This window comes from Camelus bactrianus, chromosome 27 (genome assembly GCF_048773025.1).
Source record: "Camelus bactrianus isolate YW-2024 breed Bactrian camel chromosome 27, ASM4877302v1, whole genome shotgun sequence".
Taxonomy (NCBI): Eukaryota; Metazoa; Chordata; class Mammalia; order Artiodactyla; family Camelidae; genus Camelus; species Camelus bactrianus.
In genome coordinates this window covers 27,406,396-27,422,180 of record NC_133565.1, presented here as the reverse complement: position 1 = coordinate 27,422,180, position 15,785 = coordinate 27,406,396, and the positions used below count along the sequence as shown (strand labels likewise).

The window sequence follows — 15,785 nt, the reverse complement described above, 5'->3', positions numbered from 1 at the left end:
AGGCGCTACTAGGGAAATTAAGTGGCTCCTCTTTAGGGGAGATTCGAAGATGATGAAATTCTGCTGGTAAGGGCTACTCTGGAAGCTTAGACAAGACTCTGGCTGTCTAGGAAAGCTCCTGAGGGATGGCACCCGACCTGGGCCTGGAGTTGGGGTTGAAGGAGAGGAATGGAGGCCACCCTCCCAGGGATGGCAGCCCAAAATTGGTGGAAAGGAGGGGCAACCATTTCCAAATCTTGTTTGATTTTCTCTCCCCATAGGGAAGCCTTTGCCCAAAGTGACAGCCACTTTAGTCATGGCGTATTTAACTTCACGTGGGCTCATACCTTCAGCATTGCTCTTGCTTTCCGCTGACTGTGTGAAGCGGCCCAAGTGACTCACCAGCCCCACTTGGCCTTGCTACATCTTCCCAAGGTAACTTGGGTGTGCCCTTTCCCTCAGAGGAGCAAAAGCAACCTCTCGTTCAGCGTTTGGGACACTACTTGGCCCAACTGCACTGTGAACCTATCTTCTGGTGCCCCTATTCCAGCCAAGCTGGCTTCTGCCATTTATTCCCCTCCCTTTGACACGGCCAGGAACCCCTACCCCCAGCTTCACCTGGTTTTTGGAATTCAGCTTGTGATAAGTTTTCTCCAGGGCCAAATGTTTATCCAGTACTGACTCTAGACAAACTGAACCTGTGCTTACAGACTCTGGCCAATTCCATGTATCTGTGGCCTGGCCTATTTGCTAATTCATTCATTCAACAAATATTAATGGAGGAATTTCAGGCACAGTTCTAGGCATCAGAGATACAACTATGGGCTTCATAGAGTGTGCATATATGCCTGGGGGACATATTAAATTAGTAATTTCACAAGTATATATCACGAACAATATGGGTAATGAAAAAAAAAAGTTCACAGCCTTGTCTAGGGCATCAGGTAAAGGTTCCACAAGGAAGGGACAGTTTAACTGAGATCTGAAAATGAGCACGAATTGACTAGGCAAGGGGGCTGGGATGTCAGAGACAAGAGAGGAGAAAATCTTCCCAGACTGAGAGAATAACATGGGCTGAAGGATGGGTGGCCAGTTGGCTCGAGTGTAGAAAGCAAGGAGAGTGAATAAGAGAAGAAAAGGCTCGAGAGGGCAAAGGAGACACAGTGCGGCTGGGCCCTGTAGGCATGTTCAGTAGCTTGTCTTCATCCCAGGGACAGCAGGAAGGAAGCCATGGGGGGATTTTAGGAAGAGTGATGTGATCAGGTTTGTAATTGAGAAAATTACTCACAGGGGGTCGGTAGACTTGAGGGTTAGCAGGTAAAGTTGTTGCCCCAGGAGAGATGAGGTTAGGGTTGGGGTGGTGGCCCTGCTCCATATGCTTGTTCATTGATTCTTTTACTGTCCTGAGTGAAAAAAAATACCGCCCAGGTTCATGTGGGCAGAATGTTATCAGGAGAAAATGATCCTATGAAAGGCCCAGAGCAGGGATGAAGGTTAGGTGAGTCCCCGTGCCAGCCTTTGGTAGGGAATGGGGACCTGATATGTGGACAGCGGATGAAGAGACTGCTCTTCTTTAAGCTCCATTTTTGCCGTTTCAATTTCTCTATCTCTAAGCCAAGCTTTAATAAGCCTCTTGAAAAGAGATTACCCTCCAGTTGGGAAACCCCATCCCATCTTCACCCAGGGAAGGGCCCAGAACACCTGCTTCGGCTGTAGGAGCCTCCCTGCCACATTGGCTTCCGGAATTTCTCGGTGTTGGGTACCCTGAGCCACCCAGCCTGGCAATGGACGGCAAGATTAAAGGGGGCTTCAAGGAGGGGCATGGCCATGCCCATCTCACATTCTAAAGACCTTGAGCTCAGATCTGAATGTGTGACCTTGGGCAAATCACTTCCTCTCCTGGGGCCTCATTCCTGCATCTAAACCTAAGGGTCGCCCCAAGTCCCCTCCAGCTGTAAGCGCGACTCTTAGTCCCGCAAGCTGGATGCTGGCTCGCGGCACTGCGCCAAGCCCTGGGTGGGCATAGGGCGGGGGGCGCGCCAACGCCGAATCCCAAAGGGAAGCGGGCAGCCCGGGAGGCGGGTGGCTACCGCGCGGCGGCGCCGGGGTACGCAGCACACACGGCCGCGCCCCCCGCCCCTTGGCTGGGCGCCGCTGCCCGGGGGCCACGAGGTTACGTAAGGAGCCAGGCGGGGGGAGCGGGGCGGGGCGGGAGCCGCCCGAGCACGGCCGCCCAGCCCCCGCCCGCCCGCGCCTGGTGGCGGCGGCGGCGGCGGCGGCGGCGGCGGCAGCGGCAGCCGCGCAGCCCCGCGGAATGGAGCGGCGCCGGGACTGAGCCGGGCGCGCACGGGCCACCGCATGTGTCGCGCCGGGAGCCGCTGCAGAGCGGGCGGAGAGCGAGCGCTAGAGGCCCCGTCGGAGCGGCCGCCGGAGCAGCGCCGGAGATGGGGTGAGTGAGCCCGCGCCGCGCGCAACCCCAGAGGAGCTGCGGGGCCGAGGCTCGCTTCCCCCGGCTCCGAGCCCCCAGGCTGGCCGGCCCCTACTCCCCGCGCCGGGAGTCTGGAGCCAGCGCGCAGCCGGTGCCTGAGGGACTGGGGCCACCCGACCCTGCGCCCTCCGCCCCGGCGCGCGGGCAGCTGGCAGGGGCACCCCGGCCTGGGCGCGGACTAGCCCCGCGCCTGTGGCCCTTCCCCTCCGAGGCAGCCCGGGCGCGGGGGCACCGCGCGGGTACAGGCACCCTGGCCGGCCTCGGTGTTTCAGCCATTCCGCGGTCCGCTCGCTCCGGGCGCGATCAACTCCAGGGCCTGTGTTTGTGAGTCTAAGAAGCAGTTTGTCTTTCTCCACAATTGGGTTTATTACCAACAAAATGGAAATCAAAGTTTTCCTGGAAAGGGAACACACCAAATAATAATAACCCCCAGCGTAGGAACAGTGGACTTTGAGTCTGCTTTGAGATGGCTGAGGGTGATGGAAGTCTGTAAGGAGTCGAGGTAAGGCTCCAGTCTTTGAAATAGCTGAGTGGATGCTCAGGAGAGAAGTTGAAGTACTCTGTCGAAGTGACTAATGCTTCTTTGTACATAAAGTAATTTAAAAAGCAGGATTGATTTCTCCTTGGCGTCTCTGTGAGCAGTAGGCGCTGTGAGTCAGGGAGCCTGCTGTGCTAATAACACAATTAACTCCTTACATCTGCTCACCCGATGTGAACACATGTTGATGATGTGCTGTCCATACTCAGGAAACAGTTATTATGCCCATTTTACAGATGAGGAAACCGAGGTTTGAAGTGGTTGGTTTGACTTCTCCCAGGTTGGGCAGCTGATGAGCGTTTGTAGAAGGACCCTGCCCTGATGGGCAGAGTGAAAGCCACAGCCTGACAGTGGGCATGGGGGCAGGGGTGGATAAGTGAACCAGAGTTCCTGAATCTGTGTCCTCTGCTGCTGAGCTTTGTGTCCTTCAAACAGTCCTTCTCATGACCCAAAGACTTCTGCTGGGTGGGTCTAGAGATCTTGCTTTTCTGTATGGGATTGGTGAGAAGTGGAAAGGGGAAAGACTGTCCCTGGTGGCATGGGTCCTTGGCTTTACTGCACCTCATTCCAGGTAAGTTTCTGGAGTAATTTTATTCAGTGAATTTTATCTATGGGGTCTGTCAAGTGTTTGGAGGAACCAGAGGCAAGCCAAGAGGAATTTTTAGAAGGGAGGTGTGAGAACTTCAGACCAACATGAGCGGGGAGAGGGGGTGGTTGGAACACGACAGAGATGGGCCAGGAGACTTGCTTAAGACATAGGTGTCAATCTAGATTTCACACATACAGAAACTGTGAGTGATTTTACCAAAGGCACCCTGGCTAGGAAGCAGTTTTTCTGTAACCTTTTCAGTGACCTCTTGGTAGTCTATGAAAGGGCTGCTCTTTGTGCATAGGAGCCTTTGAGGCTCTCAGATTTCATACTTAAAAATATATATATATATAGGAAGAAGGAGTTGGCAAATGTAGGTCTCAAGATGGAAGATAAAAGGGATCTGGTCATTTTAACTCTCTCTGTTCCCCCTCCCCCCAGCCAACACAAAACCAACCCAACACACTTGCATGATCAAAAACAAATATTGAAAGTCTGACTGTGGTTGAGATCAAATAGTTCTGTGGAAATGAAAATGTTTACTCATAAGAGCTTAAGGAAAATGTCAGAAAATAATTTTTGTTTCATAGAGAAGCTGGGAGGAGTAACTTGGAGATTTTGTTTAAACAAGGAGTATGTCTTTCATGTAATTTTAACATCACCTGATAAATGTCTATTACTTCTTGTTGGTAAGGGCTGGTTTGTAACTCCTACCTACTTCTGCCATTTTTAATATATCCATCTCTTCTGTAATTTATGTGAACTTACAAACCATGGCTGTAAATTGAGATGGAGCTAAGGGCTGGATAAGCAGTTCAGAGGTTGGAGGGAGCCATTTTAACTGAAAATAGAACCAATGTCATCCTTTCCGAGAGTTGAGTAGGATGGAGAGGGATGAACCAAGAAAGGGCAGCCAGTAGAAAACCTCACTATGATCCTTTGTCATGGCTCTACTGTGTAGACATGACCAAGACTTAAGAGGAAGAAAAATCTGAGTTTATTTCTTCCCCACTAAAGATGGTTTCCTCATTCAGATGTTCACTGCTGTTACCTGCTTCTCTTCTGAGAAGTATTTTGCATTAAGTGTGTGGTTTCCCCAGTAAGTTTGTGTTCTCACTCCCCAAGGGAGCTGTTTCATACCTTCTCCCCTCCTCCAACCTCTCCTCTCCATGCATACACTTTGCCTCCCTTTTCAGTGATAAAATAGAGCCACAGACCAAGGAAAAGCCTCATCTCCCTGCCACACCTACAGCCCCACATGCAGCTGCACTTGTGTTTTCCTTCCCACCTGTTGTCCTATCAGAGGCTCACTCCCCACATAGGACTGTCCATCCCATCCCCTCTCACCTTGTTAGGGAACACTTCTCATTCTTTCACCTCCCTCTCTGTCCAGGGTCTTTCCTGTCAATGTACAAACATGCTTTAGTTCACTTGGGATGTGTGATTGAGGATCTGAATTTTTAATTGAATTTAAACTTAAATAGTCACATGTGGCTAGTGGCCGCCATATTGGGCAGCACAGCTGTAGCACAGTCTCTTATTTTACATCCCTCTCCCTCTTCTGTTCCTCTTCTTTGTACCCTGGAAAACATCTCAAAAGAGATATCCAAACCCACTGTTTCTGTTTGTTTCTTTTGCCTACCATTTGTTAGCCCTTCACAGTCCACAGTCTGGCTTCTGCCCCCACTTCTCCACCAGAACTGCTGGGTCACTAATGACCTGCTCATTGCCAGCTCTCCATCCTTGTTTCTGCCACCTCCCAGCAGCGTTCCTCACCCATGGCCTCTCCCTCCTCCTTGCCACCACACTCTCCTGGGTTTCCTCTTCCCTTCGGATGGCTCCTTTTCAGGCTCCCTGCTGGTTGCTCCTCTGTCCGACCTCAGAATGATGGGGCTGCTTAGGGACTGGTCTTGGCTCCTTTTCGCTGTCAACACTCTTTTCCTAGGTAATGTTATCCCATTCCAACCCCACTCCCCTCTCATGGCTTTAAATCCTATCTGTATGCGGATGACTCCCTTGTTTGTATTTCTAACACAGCCCTTTCTCAGGGCTTCTTACTCTTGTCCATACATGGAGCTCTTGATAGTCCTTCCACATCTCTCCTTCCCTCCGTCTTCCCCATCCCAGTCAGTGGCCCCAGCATCCACCTGCTTGTAAGTCACCCTTGATTCTTCTCTCTCTCTCACCCCCACATCCAGGCAGTCAGTGGGTCCTGGGGGTTTCACTTTTGGGATATTATTTGGAGTGCCTCCACCTCTCCCTATAATCATAGCTCCTACCCTAGTCCTGGCCAACGTCGCTTCCTGGTCTAACTTCCTAACAGGCCCCTGTACCTTTGACTCTGGGGTGTCTGCAGTCCATTCTCCACAGGAGAGTCCCCAATGATTAGCTTTTAAATCAGGTCACATCACTCTTCCTTAAACGCGCTCCAGCTAACAGGGTCTTCTCAGCCACTCTGTCGTCCCGCACTGCCTTCTGCTAACACTGGCCTCCTTTCTCTCCTTGCCCTTACTGGGGTTCTTTGAACTTGCTCTTCCCTCTGCCAGGAATGCTTTTGCCCTGGCTCTGCAGATACCTTTCTCCTTCTCATCCTTGGGATTTCAACATCAGGATCACCTGCTCAGGGTCTTTCCTGATCACCCCTGTTTATGCACTAACATAGCCACGCTTTGTTCCCGCAATTGCTCACTGCAGCACACCTGCTGTCTTTCGGGCTCTGTCTACTTATTTGTCATTTGCCTTCTGCAAGTGGCATCCTACAAGGATAGGGTCTTAACCTTGTTCCCCAGTGTATCCCAATACCTGGCACAGTGTCTAGCACCTGATAGGCCTACAATAAACATTTTTGATTGAGTTAGTGCTTGGATGTGGTGGGCAGCCTTGCTTGGATGCTGGCCTGGAAGTTGTGATAATTTTTGGATTACCTTTTATATAGCATGCTTAATTGAGAGTTGCAAGGGCCAAGAAAGAAAGAAATCACATTTGGATGCAGTTTTCCCTAATGCTAAAGCAAGCCATTTAGCTTTTATTGTGACTTGGGTTAATCTTCAGGCTGTCGGCTGTCATCCGAGTATTGGGATTGTAAATTGTTTTTTTACCCGCCTGCAGAAGACTAACAGAAAAGCCGGCTTGTCTGCTGTTGTGACTCTTAGCTGATTTTGTCAGTGTTTACAAACATCTACTGTATTTCGTTTTGGCTTCAGTTTACACTCATTTGTTTTGTGCAGCCAAGATTATGTTGCAATGTGCAGATGCCACAATCTTGGTTATCTAAAACCTTGGGCCTTCTTTTGGTAATCTATACCGATTAGCTTTCTTCTGATGATCATTCCTTCTCCTTTAATTTTCCATTCCTCCTGAATCACACACCTAACTATGTAGTTCTTACAAATATCAGAATTTTCTTGAGGGTATGTGTTGACTAAAATAGACACGGTCTCTCAGATATATTGAAGGAACTTATCTTCTCTTGGTCCTGTTGTGGGTGTTTTTTAACTTCACTTTCTGAGGTTCATTCAGTCTCTCCATCTGTAAGGCAACTGGAGAGTCTGTTGGGGTCCAGGATGAGCAGACCTACCCTTGTGGGTTCCTGCTCTTGTGGAGTTTATGTTTTAGAAGAGGAGACAAGCCATATATTCAAGGACCCACTTTATGGGCATATTTATACAAAATGTTGTCATCCATAGGGTGTCAGAGGAACTGTTTAGGGAACTTAGGGAAGGTGCCCCCATACACTGTGGGGAGATGCTTCGAGAGACTGCTAGCATTTAGGATCGCCCTCATTATCTAGATGACCCTTAGGGTCAGAGTTGGAAAAATTCCCAGTACTTGGCATGAGGTAGACACTAAATAGCTATGTGTTGAATGAATGAGTGAATAGGAAAGAGTGAATACTCTCTTTGGGTTGACTTTCATGCTGGGGAGATGCCATCATTCTTGTTGGAAACAATCCTGAAACTCCTGGCCTTGAAGGTTTTAGGATGGAGTCAAGGGCGCATTTGCTGCTGGTACACAGTCCCTTGGAGGAGGACCCAGAGCAGAGCAGGTGGTTTGTTTTTGCCTGATGGACTCAGTGATTTGTGTAAATTATTAGGTTTCTTTTCTGTAATGGCTCCTGGGGAACTTAAGGGCCAGATGTGTGGTCACCCTTCGCAAATTCATCAAGCCTCATCCTTCACCTTTGTTCCTCATTCAATTTTATGGCCCTACCCTTGTTTTTCCTTCACCCTTTCTCATCTACTACTTTTTTTTTTTTTTAGCAAAATGGAAATAGCTTTGCTTTTTTTCGAATTATAAAAATGCTACATATTCATACTAAAACGTAAAAGCATAAAGAAGGAAGTGAAAATTACTCGTCATCCCACGTGGCAGAGATAACCTCCATCAGCATTCAGATGTCTGTCTTTGCAGACTTTTTTTCCCATGTATATGTGTCTCTGTGTCTCAATATATGTCTACATAGATAGCAAGTATATTTTTATCAAAATGGAATCATATCATACATCTGTTTTGTAACAAGTTTTTCAACTTAAAATACCTTGAATGGACATCTTTCCATGCCAATAACTATAAATACACATCATCATTTAAATCCAAACCTATTTCTCATTTGTCATTTTGCTGAATTTTATACATCTTTTCAAACCTGATTAAATTCCTTCTAGAACAAGGCACTGTATAATTTAAAAAATAAAAAAGACATCTGATCATCTCTTAAAGCAGTTGTTTGCTTTAAATGAATTACCAAAGGAAAGAAATGGTAGCAGAGACCAAGATCACAATTAACATTGGGTGATTTGCAATGACTGTATAATTTTGGGTGAGTCACTGCCTCCTTAGTGAGTCTTGGTAAGAACAGCAAGGATTCGTCGTTGTTGCTAAGGGTGGCTGGTGGACTGGGACCCAGCTGCTCAAACTGTTTCTGCTTCTTTGGAAATATCAGGGCAGAGTGATTCTGCTTTAAGAGCTGGATGAGAAGGCTCTCTGTGGGCAGAAAGCACCCATGCCCACCCCTGAGCACCCCTGTAGAGCCCTGTGTCCTGTGGGCAACAGGCCCCTCCTGCAGAGAGCGTTCCCTTGGCGGGGTGGGGTGGGGCTGGGTGGGGGACTGGCAGGGACATACATACAAGAAGGACAGCACAGTCCCTGCTTCAGTTGTCAGGCAATTAAAAAAAAAAAATACCTGGATTAATCCTGCCTTTAGATAAATCTAAAACCTTTGGAAAAAGAACTTTCTTTTAGTATATAGAGTGGGGATAGGAGCGCCTTTTCCATTTGAAAAGAAAAACTTCCTTTGCCTTTGTTAAAAGTGACACGAAGAGCAGCCCCCAAAACAGACTCACAACAGAGAAAAAGCATTTTCCAGGATAGTCTCAGGTGCACCAAGTCCTAACCTTATATAAATCTTGAGAGTTAGACTCTGTGTGGTTTTTTTCTTTTTCCTGGCATGAAAATAAATTAAGCCAAAAGAAGCCTTGTGAGGAATTGGGGCAAAAAGCTTTGAATTTGCATCGGTTTGGGTACACTGGTCTGTCTCCAGGCACCGCTGGTTACACGTCTGCACTTCTAGGTATTGCACAGGCAGGCTGCCCCCAAGTCGTATTTACAGGTTTGGCTGTGAGCACGGGCATCGCCGCCCGGCGGCTTCCTCGCGGGGCGCACGTTGTGTGGGAAGAGCCTCAGGTTTGAAGCCTCTGCTGAATGTACGATGAAGTCTCCAGTAGTCCTGCCACCCGGTGCTGTGAGTCATATGGTATCACTCTGGTAGAATTTATTTAAATTATATTTCAAATTAGCTTGTTAGAATAAAAATATGCTTGTGGGGAACACATTTAGACATTTGTCAACGACTAGAGTTTTGTTTTTTTTTTGTTTTTGTTTTTTTTTTTTTTTACATTTTTATTCACAAGCCTGGTTGATAGTCTTATTATTCTTCTGAGGATTTGGGGACCGTGGCATCCCCACCCTGTGCAGAAAAGCTTAGAAGAAGGCATGGCCACCAGCCAAAGCAGTTCACCTGAGAGCTGTGCATTAAGAGACCCTCTAGGATCCAGGTGCCTCCCAGCCGAGCTAAGGCTGGGTCCCAGCTATGGGAGGGGCTCTGACAGGACCCCCCTTTTTTTGCCTTACCCTGGGGAGCTCTTGGTCCAGGTCACCAGGGAGGGGCAGGCCCACCCAGCTAGCCCTTTGTTCTCTCTCCTCCCTTCATCCTCTGGGGGGAATCTTGTCTGTGGGTTATGTGGTAGGGGTTGTCCACAGGGATCCAATTAGTGAGGAACATTGCAGACCCTGCCCCCCAGGCGTTGGATCCCTTTTGGGATTTTTAATTGGGAAAGCTTCTAATTGGAGTTGTCCACATAAATGGAGACCAGGAGAGTTGCTTTGGTTTCTGTTGTCCTGGGGGAGATGGGTGACGGAGAAGGTCTTCCTGGGGAAAAGGAATGGGGCCTGTTCCGGGAGGCTCCAAAGGGCAGGAAAAGGAGCTCCTGGTGGAGGTGGAATGGGGACTGATTTTAGCTGTCTAACTCCTCCGAGTGGACTGAAGATAGAACTGGCTGCCTTAGCAAGTTATGAGTCCATTGCTATGGAGGCCCACCTGTTGGGGGGCTGGGGAGGATGGTTAAGGACAGAGCCTAGCCCCAGCTGGCTGTGTGAGCTTGGACAAGGCATCTCTCTCTAAGCTTCATTGTCCTCGTCTGTTAAATGACTGAGATGATCAATGAGAAAAATGTATGTAAAGCGTTGTGCACCACGTCTGACACAAAAATGCTCCATAAATGGTGGCCAGGTTCATCATGACTGTTTCTGCTTTGGTTGGGAGGTTGGCAGGTGACCCCGAGGTGTCTTTTGAGCACATGATTGAGAATGGTCCATTCTTCGTCTTTAATCCTCTGGGGGCATTCCCTGAGTCCTCAGCCACTCGCTCCTAGTCCTGAGTGGTACCAGAATTGGTTCCCTGTCATCAGCTAGCTCAGACAATGTGTTTGCCCTCTGAAGCCTTCCCTCACATCGCTAAGCCTCTCAGGCAGTGTGGGTGGAGGAATGTTACCAGTCAGAGGACGGGGAAGGTCAGGAAGCTGATCCACCTCTGCCAACAGGAAAACCAGTCTGCCATCCGGTTGCTTTCATAGGGAAGTGCTACTCAAGGGGTATCTCCCCATTGTGAAAATCAGACTAGAGATTTGTGTTGCTCTCTAGGGACCCCTTCAGTTAATCATTTGTATATTCATTCACTCACTCATTCGAGACATAGCGGCCCTCTACCTTGCGTTAGGCACTGTTGTAGGTGCTGGGAACAAACACAATGAACATCTGTGGCCCCGTGATACTTGCAGTCCGGTGGGGGAGGTGAACATCAAACAAACATTACCGAATGAATTGACATGGGAGGACATGGGACCAGGGGCCATGTGGACTATATACAGTAGTTGGTTTCAGGGTCTCATATCATTGACTGTCACCCACCCATGGATCTGAATGCCTTTCTGATGACCTTTCATCTGTTCACCAAATTTCTTGACCCTTTGACCAATGACCACCACCCAGCTCTTGAGCACCTGCTCTGGGCCAGGTACCAGGAAGACAGAGGTTGTTAAAACAGGATCCCTGCCTTCCTGAGGGGGATGGATTGTGGGCCGGTAATTAGGGCAATGAGATGAGCCCTGTTATTGAAGTAGGAACAAAGATGAAATGCTTAACTCTGCAAGAAGTTAGAGAAGCCTTCTTGAAGGAAGTGACCTTGCAATTGAGTCTTGAAGGATGAATAGGAGTTCCCCAGGCAGACAGAATGGGAAGGTGAGGGGAAGCCTTTAGATGGAGGGAGCTGCCCATGGGAAGCGGTGAACCATGGAGGTCAAGAACAGACCTTGGACTCAGGCCTGGCTTGGCTGTTCGCTGGCTGTATGACCCAGAGCAAGATACTGACCTTTTTTGAGCTTCAGTTTCCTAATCTCTGAAATGGGAATAATAATAGTACCAACGTCACAGGGTGGTTATGAAGATTCAATAAGACACACATTTTGATGAGCGTTAGCTGTTAGTAGTGGGCAGGGAGGTGAGAGAAATGTGGGATACACGGTGAGTGTGGAGAAGGGTCAGGAAGGTATAGGCGTGAAGGAAAGGGCTTTGTGCCCAGGTGTTGGGACTTAACCCTGCAGGGGGCAGGAAGCCAGCCATGGGTGAGGCTGGAGGTAGGGGAAACAGATAGTCTTGGTATCAAAGAATGGGGCCTGACCCCCAGGCAGTGGCAGGCAGTGGGCTCAGAGAGGAAGAGGTGACTTGTGGTAGGAGGCAGAAACGTGCTTTATCCTAAGGAATACAGACTTCAGTCTTTAGGCACTGAAAGAACATTTTCAGTTTTGAAGAGAAGAATAATACTTGTGTTAGGACAGTTATTCCAGAGATGGTAATGACAAGCAGAGTTAAGAGACTGGAGGAAAGAGATCTCATAGGAACTAGTCACAGTCCAGGCAAGAAATGTTGAGAGGAGGGAGGGAAATAGCTCAGTGGTAGAGTACATGCTTAGCATGTACCAGGTCCTGGGTTCAATCCCCAGTACCTCCATTAAAAAAGAAAAAAGTGTTGAGAGCAGAAAGCAGTTATGGCACAGACTTATGTAATGTAAACCTTGCTCTGTTCTGTACTGGATCTGAGGCAGCTTCTAGGAATATATGTAATACAATAAAATAGAAATATATATATAAGGCATCTTGCTAGAGATGAGAGATAGAAAGCTTGAAGGTCTTTCCCTTAAAGTTGCTAAATTAGGATACAAATTAAACTATTATTTAGTGAGAACTTATTTGGAATTACTATGTCTATACAATATCTAATGCTCACAACAACACTCACTTTCATAGTTGGAGAAACCGGGCTTGAGAGATTCAGTAATCAGTTCAAGCTCCCAGCCAGGAAGTGGCAGAGTCGGGAATCAAGCTCAAGTCTGTTTGAGAGCAGAATCCATGTTCTTAAGATGCACTTTCTGGAGGCCAGAGTTACCCTGAGAGTCACATGGGAGGTGGACCCATGGATCTTGATTGTTGGAATGAGAGGAAGGGAGAGGTGGGGTTGCCAGCAGTTCAGCTGTTTCTAGACTGTATGACTGAGTGGATGGTGGTGCCATTAATTAAGATTGGGAACACAAGGGAGATGCAATTTTTCAGGGGGGTGGGATTGATGAGAGTTTAGTTCTGGGTGGATATCGTTAATTTCCATTTGTAGTGGTTTATACAGGGTGGCCTCTATTCAGCAGAAATTCAGCTCTAGCACTCAGCAATTAGGATAGAATCAGAGATACAGATTTGAGAGCCATCACTTCTGAGATGTATTTGATCACCCAAGGAGAGAGTGGGTCGAAGATGAGGATGGAACTCTGGGGAAGGACTGCAGTTGAGGAGAAGGAAAAGAAACCAGTGATTGAGACTGTGAGGTGATAAGATCAGAGAAAGGCTGGAGGAGAGAGGTGTTGCAGAAATCAGAGTTGAAGAAAGGCTGATTTCTGTTTCATTAGTTAAGCATGTTGGGAGGCACAGGGGAAAGAAAAAGAGGAGATTGAAGATAATAGAGAAAAATGAGAGGTAACAAGCTTGGTGCAGTGAAGTTGGAGGCAGGAGGGAACTAGAACAAGAACTTTAGAGAAGTGAACCTCCAGAAGGGGGCTGGGAGGATCATCCTTAGACCACACAAGGTGCCAGTATGGAGGCATTTTGAGGCTGTGGTGGAAAGGGGAATGAGGGAGCTGGGTCGACTGGCTTTTCCTTCTCAGTGTGAGCTAAGGAATTGATCTGAGGACCAGGGGCTAGATCAGGACGAGAGGAGATGATTTGATACAGCTGGTTGTGCAGTTTGGGGCAGGGAGTTAGCTGGGGCAAATACAGATTTGTGAGCAGCCTTGAGGAGCCAGTTGGAGATTCAAGAATGTGAGTTTATAAAGGTGCGAGACCACAGCTAGATGGCTTGCTGACATTCCGAGTGCCCTGGGCAAGCAGTCCCAGACCCAGATCGTGGGCAGTCAGAGATGGCCACCCTGGTTGGACTCCAAGTGCTTTGCTGTCCACAGCCCTAGGGGGTGCTGCCTGGGAGCAGGGAGAGCCTGCTTCATCTTCATCAGTCAGCCTTCTGCCCTCTCTTCTCCAAGTAGCCAGTCATTGTTCTGTGGTTAATAATTCTTCCAGACCTTTTCTAAAAAATGCATTAAAATTCTTGCCAGTGTGACCTCTTTGAGTAATGAAATCTGTAAGTTTATTAACCTCTGTGAGAAGCAAACGTCCTTGCTCCGTGGGAGCAGATAATCTCTTGGAGGAAATGAACATTAATGTGGTGACCTGGAGGGTCAGCTGGACACCTGAGGGCAGAGGCAGGGAGGGGATGGCTTGTCTCTCTCTCTTCCCCACCATCTGACTTAGCGTGTGTCCATGGAAGATGGACTGAGTACTTCTCCCCATGGCTCCATACTGAGTCTTGCAGGGGCCCAAAGTTGAGGTGATCAGAAAAACCAGACCATAACAAAAACCTTGTGCCTTTGGATGAGTCTAATTCTTTGAGTATCGGAAGGAGAAAGAAGGGGATGGGAGCTTTGAGTCTTATGTAGACAAGAGTTTCTAGACTGTGTCCGTTCACAGAGGCCTGGGGATCCACTATAGTTGGGAGGGTTATTAGGATATGAGCTGTAGGACTGTGTTAAAACACACGCTGTGTTGTTCCAGCGTGGGCCTTCCAGTCTGCACATGTAATGGAGAGTTGGCGTAAGCTACTTGCAGGGCATCCAGATAAGTAGCAATGATTCATGACTTCATCCTCATTAGTTTGGCGGTTCAAGCCTGCTCTAAACTAGCCTGACCTACCTGTCTTCTGTGTACCTGAATACTTGGCCCCTGTCTCTCTATATTGTTTATCACATAAAACATTTCATTATAATACAATGTTATGTCAACATAATATCATAATCCACTTCTCCCCCAGCCTTACCAACCAGACCAGTGCAGTTCAATAGAAATATGAAGGCCACCTATGTACTTTTATGTGTTCTATTGTCCATTAAAAAAGCAAAAGCAGGGGGTGGGGTATAGCTCAGTGGTAGAGGGCATGTTAGCATACATGAGTACGCATGAGGTCCTGGGTTCAATCCCCAGTGCCTCCATTAAAAAAATTAAAAAATAAATAAAACAAAAGAAACAGGTGAAATAAATTTAATGATTTTAACCCAGTATATCCAAATGTCAATATTTTACCATGTAATGATTAAATTAGACATAGCCCCTCTTCTCCCCATGAAATTTATATTCTGTTGAGGGAGACAGACTCCACCTGTCTCTGCCCACTCCCAGCCCTCCCCCCCTAAAAAAAAACCTTTGTAAATAGATCCACAATCAAAATAACTGCAAGTTGTGCTCGGTGCCATGAGGGAAAGAAGCAAAGGCTGAGACTGACTTTAGAATGTATGTTATGAGATGCCTCTGTGAAGAGGTGACATTTAAGCTGCTACATCATGTGACGAACAGCAGACTGTCCTAGGTGGAGGGAGGAGCAGGTGTAAAGACCTAGTGTGGGAAGGAGCTGCCCAGAATGTTTGAGAAACTGGAATCAGACCTGGCTGGCAGCAGGTGATGGGCGGGGGGTGGGGGTGCCCAGCCTGGGGGTTGGGGAGAAGTAGGCAGGGGTGAGGATGGCAGGGATGAGGGACCTTATATGGACAATGGCTACTCTTTGAGATGCCGGGAAATTGAGTAAGATTGAAGGGCGGTGGCCCGGCCCTTCTTAAGTTTGAAGAAGACTTCTCTGGTACTCTGTGGAGAATGGATTGGAAGGGGACAAGACCTGAATCAAGGAGCAGTTACAGGGTTCCAGCTCAAAGAGGATACTGGCTGAGCTTAAGAAGGTCACAGAGCAGAGGGAGAGAAGTGGGCGGGTTCCACAGATGGCTTGGCAGTGGATTTGTTAGAATTTTCAGAGGGATTGGACATGGGGTAAGGAGATGGAAGAGGGAGGAAATAAAAATGACTCCTTTGGTTTGTGGGTTAAGCAAGCAATAGGTGTGGGGAAGCTGGCAGGAGGAGCAGGTTAGGAGTGTGTGTGGCGGGTCAAGTTCAAGTAGCCACATGTTAGGTTTGTGGCGGCGAGTGGAGCTGGGCAGAAGGCGGTTAATTACATGCATCTTGGGCTCAGCAGAGGTCAGGCTGGAGGTAGACTGGGAG

General features: G+C 48.1%; 1 protein-coding gene across 5 annotated transcripts in view; it reads left to right on the top strand.

Moving 5' to 3' along the window:
• The window catches only part of HOMER2 (homer scaffold protein 2), a 113,070-nt gene that overhangs the window by 25,206 nt on the left and 72,079 nt on the right, over positions 1 to 15,785 (top strand). For 2 of the 5 annotated variants that reach the window (XM_074354099.1, XM_074354101.1), the window contains exon 1: positions 2,216 to 2,428. The exons of 1 other annotated variant lie outside the window; for it this stretch is intronic. In XM_074354099.1, the coding sequence (XP_074210200.1) occupies positions 2,424 to 2,428 (5 nt within the window). In that variant the 5' untranslated portion in view covers positions 2,216 to 2,423. Of the gene's footprint in view, positions 1 to 2,215; positions 2,429 to 15,785 lie in introns of those variants that run through there. 2 more of the 5 variants (XM_074354098.1, XM_074354100.1) reach the window with 2 other exon arrangements.